This window comes from Adiantum capillus-veneris, chromosome 22 (assembly GCF_014529385.1).
Source record: "Adiantum capillus-veneris isolate H3 chromosome 22, ASM1452938v2, whole genome shotgun sequence".
NCBI classification, from domain to species: domain Eukaryota; kingdom Viridiplantae; phylum Streptophyta; class Polypodiopsida; order Polypodiales; family Pteridaceae; genus Adiantum; species Adiantum capillus-veneris.
This window is the reverse complement of record NC_140952.1, coordinates 122537312-122548084: the sequence shown is the minus strand read 5'-3', so window position 1 is coordinate 122548084 and position 10773 is coordinate 122537312. Positions and strand designations below refer to the sequence as shown.

The 10773-nt window shown below is 41.6% G+C and overlaps 1 protein-coding gene across 2 annotated transcripts; it reads right to left on the bottom strand.

The window, feature by feature from the left end:
- Nucleotides 1–2670: 2670 nt before the first annotated feature.
- LOC147430139 (uncharacterized) lies at nt 2671–9700 on the bottom strand. 2 transcript variants are annotated; one of them, XM_086494652.1, is made up of 5 exons: nt 7611–9700; nt 5734–5890; nt 5542–5633; nt 5221–5430; nt 3371–3437 (listed from the first exon to the last, which is right to left on the bottom strand). In XM_086494652.1, the coding sequence occupies exons 1-5, from the start codon at nt 8474–8476 to the stop codon at nt 3371–3373; spliced, it is 1392 nt and encodes a 463-aa protein (XP_086350778.1). In that variant the 5' UTR covers nt 8477–9700. The 2 variants fall into 2 exon arrangements, 1 of the variants encoding a protein (XP_086350778.1); XR_015185770.1 differs by lacking the exons at nt 5221–5430; nt 5542–5633; nt 5734–5890; nt 7611–9700 and adding exons at nt 2671–2896; nt 3753–3868; nt 3976–5207 and having other exon boundaries at nt 3375–3437.
- Nucleotides 9701–10773: the final 1073 nt, after the last annotated feature.

Here is a 10773-nt window from a genome sequence, read left to right as displayed (position 1 = left end):
CTCATTCGGATACCAGAGAGGCTGTTGTGGCGGCCAAAAAAGCCTCTACATGAAAAAGGGGGGCAAGTAAATTTACATGTTCCCCTTTTTTCCTTTGTGCAGGCTAATGGCATGTAGAGGCTTTTTTTGCTTTTTTTGCGGCAACAACCTCTCTAGGTGTCTAAATGAGGCATGTATCCACTCATTCCTAGGGTTTAGATCTTCTTTCATTTCAAAATTACAAATGTACATTATGTTAAGAGAGCTAGAGCATTGGGAAATATGGAACAAAGAAAAAAATGAGACAATGAGACTATTCTGCATGAAGCAAAAAAAATAGGGGGGTTATGGTGGGGGGGGGGGGAGGATTCGTAGTCACCCAATCTTGCTCTGTTTGGGCTATTTTGTAAAGCAACACAATATCAAGCTAGTTGGTGAACACTTTCTTGTGTTATATTGCACTACGTAAAAAGGAAGGTAGTGAAATCCTCAATCGCCACAAATTTTCTTCACTTGTTTTATGAATCCATGCCCAAGATTGGTTGGTGCCATATCTTGCTAGTTTAAGTAGAGAGAAGGGTCAATGGAGTTGTCATTAAAATACATTGTGCACGTGCATACGTTTCTTCTACATGCACATGCATTGTCCAATGTCTTGAGCTCTCTCACAGCATCTCACCTAGCCAATAGCTTCTCTCATCTCTTGTGCCTTCTATCACGTCTCTTGATCTATCTTCAAAACCTCTATTGCCATCTATTGACCGCTTTCTTGTACTATCATGCACAATGCAAAAAGCGATCCTCAGTCACTCCAATTTTGCTTCCTTTGGGATTGTCTTGTGAAGCTTTGCCTAAGATTTCTCAATACCATGTATTTATGGTTTAAGCTCTTATGATAGTGTCCATTGTCTCTCTTAGGTGTATTTTAGTATTAGTGAGATTCCCCAAGATAGGGTTGCAATTATGAAGAAAGCCCACGTGACAAGCTCCTTGATACAAATTGTGGTGGTTACTTCTTTTGCAAATGGAATACTTGATAAAGATTACTTTCTTGGGAGAGAAAAAGGGACAAGAAGGAAAACATGTTGCATACTACTTGACTTGGCTACACAATGTTGTGTTTTTGTGCGTTCCACATTGATTACTTTGAAACCCAAAATTACCTATCTTTGCACCTAAGTTACCCTCAAGGTTCATGGGATACACTCTTTCTCAATGAATGACGACAAGGTTTTTCTTGTTGAGAGATTAATGATACTTAGGATGTCTACGTATGTTGTTGGATTCCATGCCTCAAGATCTAAATACAATTTGAGCTAACATTGTTTCACTCTTGCTCTCAATCCTGCCTATCTTTCTTTATGAGCTTGTAATTTTTTGCTCAAATGTGTTAGAGGTTATTTTGTTTAGCAAGATTTATAATGCTTCTTTCATTTACAAGTGGTTTATTTTGAAAAAAACAACTGCATTTTCCATGGTAAACTTGTGATAGATATAGCTTAAACTAGTATTCTAATAAATTTTTCTAGCCCCATCTCCAACAAAACTGACCAAATCATGAGGGGCTTGAAAGGGTGGATTTCTCTTATTTCTTAGGTCTACCTGGTACAAGCTACCATTTGTTCACAAACACATAGGTTTGTTTCCCTTGCTTTGGGGTCCTTTGGCTTCATTTGTATCTTTGAGACTTCTGGTGGTCACATTCTCCAATTTGAGCTTTATATTCATATGAAACTTGCAACTAGATGTGTTGAATCGTACTTTGCAAGGAATAGACAGTGGAACGTATAAGAGTCTCTTTGGACAAGTTTAATGGAGCTTTGAATATGAATGCCAAAGTAGAAATGGTAAATCTTTCAACATAGAGAAATCTTTGAGGAAGAGAGGAGAAAGGCACACACACACACACACACACACACACACACACACACACAATGGCCTATAAGAAAGTGAAAGGAGGTAAAAGTGTTGTTTGAAAGTTGGAAATGTCCAATTTTTTCCAAGGTGATTGAATGCACACAAATTTCAAGGTTAATCCGGGAGGAAAAACAATGAAATTGATTTTTCCTTTGTACATGAAGATATGTATCTAGTTATAGTTAAAATGGATTGGGTACACATTTAATAGCCTCAATCTAACTCAAAACGGTCAAGTTTGGAACCATTTTGATAGTCAAACTTTCGTTATTTAGCAAATTAATCAATTACTTACATGGCCCTTTTTGGGTCCTTTTTGGCCCTAATGGAAAGTCTATTTATGAACAAACTCCTAAGGGCTCTACTTTTGGTAAAACACACTTAATTTAAAATAACCCTTATGCATGTATTTTACATTGTGTATGGCTATGCTAAGACATTTGTAACGTGCTTTTCTCTTTCTACTCTCATTGTTGCTTCTTTCACCGTGCCCGATTCATGCACCGCATTCAGGCTATGTTATCCTCCTCAACTGTTATGCCTCTTGGAGAGTGTTTTTTGGGTTTGTACATCTTAAGGGTAAACAAACAAGCTGTTAGAGAGAGAGAGAGAGAGAGAGAGAGAGAGAGAGAGAGACACACACACACACACAGGGGGGGAGAGAGGCCCCCTTCACTCTATCTTCATGAGAGAGCCCCCTTCACTCAATCTTCATGATGTGTGTGTGTGTGTGTGTAGCAATTCTAATTATATATACCTAAATATATACGCAAACAAACTATAGTTCACAGACCAATAGTTCTAGGGAAATACAATGGATTTGTACAATAATTTATTTGCAGTTGAAAATAAATTTTGTACAAGGCAGTAAAGATATCAAAGTAAAACATGGGAAGCAATCATCCCCGATTTTGGAGTGATATTGCTTCAAGGTAAGCGAACATCCACCAGTCAACAATAACATAGAACGGAATGCTTTTATCAAAGAAGGTAGCCTCACCTACACCCATAGCCACAAGAAAACAATTCGTTAATACGTAACTGTACGCAGATGATGTTGGGCATCCCAGTTGTTATCCATGTCACAATAAAAAAAGACACACAGTTCTTTAACATGTATTTTGTTCTTTTTGAAAAAAAGTTCCTTGGCTTTTGTCAATCAGATAAAGGAAAGTGAAATTTCCACATAGCAGCTACATATTTGGTTTAGTTCCCGATTTAATTTATAAAGTTTTATTTGCCAAATCTTAGTTTTAAGGAGTTTTAAGGAGATTTTCAAAACTAATTTTATAAAAAAAAATCAGATTGGAGAGAATTTCACTCTATAAAAGTAGGCACAAGAAATCTCGAGCGAAATATCAGCTTTTTAAGGAATACCCCCTCCCTAGTAATTTGAAGTATAGAAGAACTAGTTTGCCTTGATTGACTCACTGTGCAGATAGTAAGAAGTAATATAGTGATAGTGTTGTGGATTTTACCGTATGGCATAGCTCGTGATGATGGCTCTATAGCATCTCTCCTCGAAGCTTTCGCCAAAAGCTCTATGACCTCGCATCACAAATGAGATTTTGCATGAAAAGATGTATGAATGTAAACAATTCCACATTATAATAAAAACAAAATGAAATGCATTTCGTGCATTTACGATGCTTGTGCCCATTAAAAAAAGAAAAAAACCATGTATGGTGTGGAGTTGGCACCGTTCTCCACATTTATAATAATACCGTAGGGAATGTGCCTTTCCCCCGCCACTTTTATCCCCTTCAATGTTGAAGGGAGACTTATGCTTCTCCTCCAGTGTTGGAGGGGCTTTCTTATTGTAAAAATACTACAACCGTGTTTTATGAAGAGATTACCGATGTTTTATGAAGACATGTATCATTCCACGTTGCCTTGCCGTGGCGTATTGTCTATGTGTTCTTTTGTTGGGCATCACAAAAATTCTTCAGCCTTTGTCACCTTCATCTACAATCTTTTGAATAAAAATGATGTAAATGTGTTGCTTTAATGTGTACATGATTTAATCCAAGTACTTTTGAGATCACATAAAGGAAATGAAAATACGGAATATAAGTGTACCTTTGGTATTGGTCATGTCGATCAACACACAATCTTGGATGGAGCCGCTTCTAGACCTTCCTTACATTGTTCCACCACCTTCCCACCAATATGCGTTCTACTATCGTCATCCATTCTGCGACGTTTGCAAACATGTCGATTGATGTTGAATCTGCCGTAGTGTTCGTCCGTAGGCTCACATGCAAACGTACACAAAGTCGTAGTCTTTGGGGCACCCCATTTGACATACATATTGATCAAAATACGGCCAAGCATGACATCTTTCTCCAAATTTCTTTGCTTCGCATCTGCTGAAAACAGCCTAGAGCTTTCTGGCGCTGCCCTTTCGGAGCAAATCTTTCAATCATGAGAGAGGCCGTCACTCCGCATCTGCTAAAAACAAACCAGAGCTATCACTTGATATATGTTGAATACAGACTAGAGCTTTCTGGCCTGCCCCGTGTGAGGTAAATCCTGCAATGAGTGTGTTCCAAGAGTGTGACACTCTGGATAGGAAGCTTTTCGAGAAGTTCTGGTGGTCTCTGAAGTGTACCACATTTAGCAAACATGTCAACCAAGGCATTGTCAAGCACGATATCTTTTTCAACAACCCCTTACCAACAATATCAGCGTGAATTTTTATGCCCATATCAGCATCTTGCGTAGAGCCACATGCCTTCTCAAGAGAGGCCCTTGCTTGATGCAATCAAGATATGCACGCGCAGGTGATTTCCTCTGGACAAATGCCCTCACTTTGCATGCATTGATATCTGTTTTTTTGTGCAGTTACACAACATTTTGCCCAAACACCCTGCAAACCTCTTTCTTGATCGGCATGATTCATAAGATACATTTAAACAAATTCTGGTTTGTCCAATAACGAGCTATGATCTTGCTCTCAAGGTCACACTATTTTAGAACAAGGCAATGTGCTTCCTGGCTCTGCCTTTGTGTTTGGGCTTTTTGAAGAACACCGCATTTGAGTGATTTCTGCCTCCCAACACCGCATTTGAGTGATTTCAGCTGGGAGGCCGCATTTTGTGCAACACGATGACAAGGAGAAGCAAAAGCGGGGCACCTCTATAGCTTAGCCTCCCCTACAGCTTGAGAACATATAAACCAAACACACAAAATACCTGCAAATGACCTTCAAAATACTCTTCTCACATCAACTCAAGCCATCATCCATGAGGAATTACAGCTCACGCCGACCTCAAGCTCTACAATGCGAGTTGGTAACACCAATGAGGTTGTAAACCAAATCACCTGCAACCTGCATGCAAGGACACCAAGAGGCCCAAATCCTGACACCAAACACCTGCGGCGGCTGTATAGCTGCTCGGGCTCAGCTCAATAACAAGATAGCAAGCTCGTATATCTAGAGGTGGCTCATAGGCTCGCCAGAAATGCATAATCAGCCATAGTAACTCCACATGTCGCATACATAGTTCCTGCCATAAACCCCAAAGGTCTGAACTAGGAAAAGGGACGAATCAGTACGCATGCATCACATAAGGCGCCCTTTGTCCTCCCAACATGAGGCGTTGCCCTTCCTTCTACAGGCGTCCTCTTCTCCTCTCTTCTCACCTTGGCTGCCAGCTGCACTTGATGGCGTTTTCTTCTTCCTGATCAGCTAGGGCTGCACCTTCATCCTGATCGTATGGACGGACGGAAGCTCCCTTTACCAACCAGTTCCAACTCTTTCTATTCCCAGCTGATGGCACACTCTCCGACTACTGGCCGACGGCTTCACCTCCTCCTGAATATAGCACCCCTCACTTGCCTCCTGCTTTTGCTGCTCTTCTCTCTATATCCAGCCGCCTGGGACCATGGCTTCCTCTTCTTATAGTCGATGGCAACTCCCCCTACCTGCAGGATGGCGGCGTCTTCGTACTGTAGCAGCCCGTCATTCTTGAGCATGGCCACCTGCTTCCCCCTATGTGTTCATGCTGGAAGCTTGTCTCCCTCTTGACTAGGCTGCCTCTTCACCCCCCTCATAACTGCGAGCTACACCTCCTGATCTGCCTTCCATGGTCGCCTGTATTCAGAGCCCTCCCTTCTCAGTTGGTGGCCTCAACCCTTCTCAGTTGGTGGCCTCAACCCTTCTCGATCTGGTCCCTGCAGCCCTCTCTAGCACACCTCCTCTCAACTCCTGTTGCCCTCTCTTCACTTGGTTGTTAGCGCAGTTGCCCCTTTCAATTTAAATGACTCCTCAATTGAGCATGGCGACCTCACTTGCTTGGAGACCAATACCCTCCTGTAGCTTGGCAACCTGATCAGCCCCAAACCTTTTTCCTGCATGCACTAGCTTGTAATCTTGCCGCAGATCCACCCTTCTAATTTGAAATCAGCCACCCCTCTCTCAGCTTGATTGCTCCTGTCGCACACCCGCGCAGGTCGGCCCCCTTTTTTGATTGCCACGATCCCACTTGCCAAAAATTGATTTTTTCAAAATACTTTCAAGTTCCTCCTTTTGGCTTCTAGACTTGCAAGCTCCTCCTGAGCAATTACACATCCTCAGCCTCATGCGAGAAGCCCGCCCACCTCTTTTTCCGAACCCCCCTTCACAGCTTGCCATTTCCATACTACTTCCAAATACTTCCCTTTTCCAAGTCAAGGCATCGTCTTTTCACCAAAGCTGAGGTTCAAAACTCTTTTTACCTGAGCATTAGCCGATCACTCATGTACCCATTTAGGTTTGAGTTTCAAAGACAGTTGGGCTCATCAATTTATCCAACAAAAAACCTAATATGACATCCATTATCGACAAGAAACCTGTAGCTAAGCAAATACATAGATGACCATCAAACTTTGATAGCACACCAGGCGAGGACTCTCGCAACCAGGAGATCAACACTCGAAGAGGAAGAACCTCAAGGAACATCATTCAGAGTATTGACAGCAAGCACAAAAGCTTATGCATGATGTCAAAAACCCATCATTACTCGACAACTCTGATTATCAGGTCTATATGAAAACATTTCCTCATGGAAGCCAGTCCAAAATAAAATGAGCAGCCATCAAGCACTGTCACTCATTACCTTCGATGTCTAATTATGAAAGAAAAGCTTGAAAAAGACTTCCCAAAAAACGCCTCACATAGCTTGGCAACCCCCCTAGCCTGCTAGAGCATTCATGCTCAGCAGTAGCAAATGACTCGACTTTCGGACTAAAACCAAACAGTACTTGTATTTCTGTACATAATGTACATTGCGTATCGACAAGCTAGAGACTACTTCGTGTGTTTGTCACACAAATTGCCAGAACACTCTAATCCAGCAGCCATTTTTCTTTGGCATAGGCATCTACCTCTTTTGCCTCCGTCTGTACGCCTTTCACGAATGAATAGTAGTTGCAACAATTGCATGCCATACTGTGTAGCCAATGCCAAAACCGGTTGCTCAAGGTATTCATCTCTCCATAAACCACAGTAGAACAACCGCCTCATGTCAAGCTCCCAGAATTTGCAGCTAACTGCTTCTGCATGAAATGTTTCCATGCACTCATACTGCCCATTTTGTACACTTGATGCGCATTTTACTCCTTGTAACTTGCAAAAACATTCATTCCTGATCTTCAACCATGCAGACATGACTAAGACTGAGCTGAGAATGTAAGAAAACATCAACAAGGCACATGTTTGCAAAGTTTCATACAATTCGTTACTATATCGTTGCTGAAGCTTCAAGAACTCTATCCTTGCTTTGGCCCTTTGAACTTTGAGGGTCATACATGCGTCCATTTCAATTGTGGGCTCGTCAAAACCCCATTCGGTATCAAAGCTAGAGCCACGACCATCAACACCAAAACAAAACTGCTTGCATGCATCGGAGTTGGCTTCTTTTAGCTCAGTATAAACGGAAACAATGCTTGCATTGGGCACCTGTAAAGCCTCACTTTGGACGCATGCACCTTCTAGCCCATCATCCTGATCTTCCAAAGCAGCCAGAAAATCTCCTATTGTCGTCTCCTCATCAATAAAATCAGCAGGACATGTAAAACTGTCAGCCTTAGTGTGCATTCCAGAATCCAGATGCATCATACCTTCATCGACACAAACATGTATGTCATTATCGATGTCTGCTACAGCATCCAGAAAACCCCATTCAGGATTGTCATCCTCATCAACATACCTCTCATTCTGCAGCAGGTTTTTAGATAATTTCTCGACAGAAAACTTTGTACAACATTCAATTTCACAACCCACAGTGAGAGCATTTTCTTCTGACCATATATCCTCATTAAAAACATTGTACATGGGCTGATTATTGTCAGCTTCATCATCTGAAATTGGACCAGCATCCTTGTTCAAGGAAGACGGTACCTCATCATCCACACAGCAATCCAACTCTCCCAGAGTGGATCTATCATGCGCATCTCTCACATGGACATTTGATTGCTTTGCATCACTCATCTTCCTCTCCTGCTTCAGAAAAGCGAGCATACTCTTTAAATCTAAGAATTCCATGCATGCAGCTTCCACACCTAAAAGATCAGGCAAGGTGCCAATGAACAAAAACATTTATGTTTCCGCATCAAGGACTACATTCTCGAGCACTTCCATCTCCTGCTTCAGACTGTGGAACCCCCAATAATGCATATCCAGGTCTTTAAGATCCTGTAGCCGCAATTTTTCCATCATATCATTCATTCTGATAAGCATGTAATCGAGGACAATAATCTATGCACCTTTATTTGCTCACCACTTGCAAACTTAAGGTACTCGAATCAACAGATCCTCAATGGCGGGCACCAAAAACATGACAAGGAGAAGCGAAAGCGGGGCACCTCCATAGCTTAGCCTCCCCTGCAGCTTGAGAACATGTAAACCAAACACACAAAAGACCTACAAATGACCTTCAAAATCCTCTTCTCATATCACCTCAAGCCATCGACCATGAGGAATTACAACTCACGCCGACCTCAAGCTCTATAATGGCGAGTTGGGAACACCAATGAGGTTGTAAAGCAAATCACCTCCAAACTGCATGCAAGGACACCAAGAGGCCCAAATCCTGACACCAAACACCTGCTGCTGTATAGCTGCTGGGGCTCAGCTCAATAACAAGATAGCTTCTGTCTCTACTCGTGTTGCACATATCCCATAATCAGTGCGTTCCAAGAGACGACATTCCGGACAAGAAGCTCCTCAAGCACTTTTTATGCTTTCTGAAGTGTACCACATTTGACATACATATCGACTAAAGGAGTGCCAACCACGACCTCTATTTTCAAAAGCCTATGACGAACAAAGAAATTGTGAATTTTTGTACCCATATCAGCATCTTTCGCAGAGCCACATGCCTTCAAGATGTATGCGTAGGTGATTGCATCTGGACAAAGGCCTTCACTATGCATCTGCTGAAAATAGCGTAGAGCTTTCTAGCCCTACTCCTGTTGTGCGTATCCCGCATCCACTGCATTCCAAGAGATGCTCTTCCGAACAAAAAGCTCCTCGAGCACTATTTGTGCTTTCTCAAGTGCACCACATTTGGCATACACATCGACCAAGGGAGTGTCAGCATGACATCTCTTTTCAATAACATCTGAGTAACAATATCAACGTGAATTTTTGTGTCCATATCAGCATCTTGCAAAGAGCCACATGCCTTTAAGATACACGTAGGCGACTGTGTCTAGAGATAGCTCTCGCTTCACATCTGCTGAAAACAGTCCACAGCTTCCTAGCCCTGCTCGTCAGTGCATTCGAAGAGATGCCGCTCTGCACAGTAAGCTCCTCAAGCACTTTCTGTGCTTTCTCAAGTGCACCACATTTGGTATACATGCCAAGACAGTGCCAAGTACCTCGTTTTTTTCCGGCAACCTCTGGCTAACAATATCATCGTGAATTCTTTTGCCCACATCAGCATCTGCATAATGCAACATGTCTTAAAGATACAAGCGTAGGTGATTGCATTTGGGAGAGCTGCCCTCTCTTAGCATCCAAGAATCTTTTTTGTTGGTTCAGTTATATTTACTGCCTTTATCAAAACATAACTCGGTTATTATGTCAAGTCTGACATACTTTGCCAAAGTCAGCTATAAACTACTTTTCATACCATAATACCATAGAAGACTCAGTCACAGAGCCAGCTTAGACATAGCCCGAGAAAAATCTGAAGTAAGACTACCCAGCCAGGATCAACTAAATAATTTCTTTTTGTTGTTGCACTCTTGCCTTGCCTTTATCCAAAGTCACTAGCCAAGTTAGTACAGATAGAACATTTAGAAACCATGCTCCCACTCTTCCTAGGAGTGCCCCCCAACTAATGCTTTAATCACCAAGTATGGTCCAATCTCAGTCAGACCGGTCGGAAAAGTTAACAAGCACGGGATAGGCAATCTGTCAAAAACAGGTGACAGAGATCATGATAAGCTAAAAAAATCAGCACATATTAGAGAGTACGAAATATATCGTCGGTATGACATTATAGCCTATACATGTTATAAACTTTAATATGTGAACCATCTGGCCCTAAATATCTGCAGGCAAAATAACATTCTATTTTTTTCAATCGAAACCGCATTCAGAAGCTAGTAAACAGTTCATCAAATTATTCTTATCTTGTTGTTACACATTAACTTAATGTTGAAATAGTTTCGAGATTTTGGCATCTCTCACCATCAAAAAAAGACCCTTAATTTTTTTAAGTAAACCAGCTGCGATCACATCTCCAGAATTAAAACAATTTCTTTCTAATTAACAAAATGTCAAATTTCAACAAAATCTTTTTTGTTAAATCTTCCAGCATAACCTGTTTTAAGCTTCAAGATAGCTGAAACAAAACTAACCCAGTAGACCAGGAGATGCAGCAAGTC

Bases quoted from the DNA above. Each gene is read 5' to 3' on its own strand.
- LOC147430139 (XM_086494652.1), bottom strand. From the start codon at position 8,476: ATGTTTTTGTTCATTGGCACCTTGCCTGATCTTTTAGGTGTGGAAGCT. The intron at 5,634-5,733 runs GTGAGGGGTGCT...TGGTTGGTAAAG, and splicing joins GCAGCAAAAGCAGGAGGCAA to GGAGCTTCCGTCCGTCCATA. The intron at 3,438-5,220 runs GTGATTTGGTTT...GCGAGGTCATAG, and splicing joins TCCTTGCATGCAGGTTGCAG to AGCTTTTGGCGAAAGCTTCG.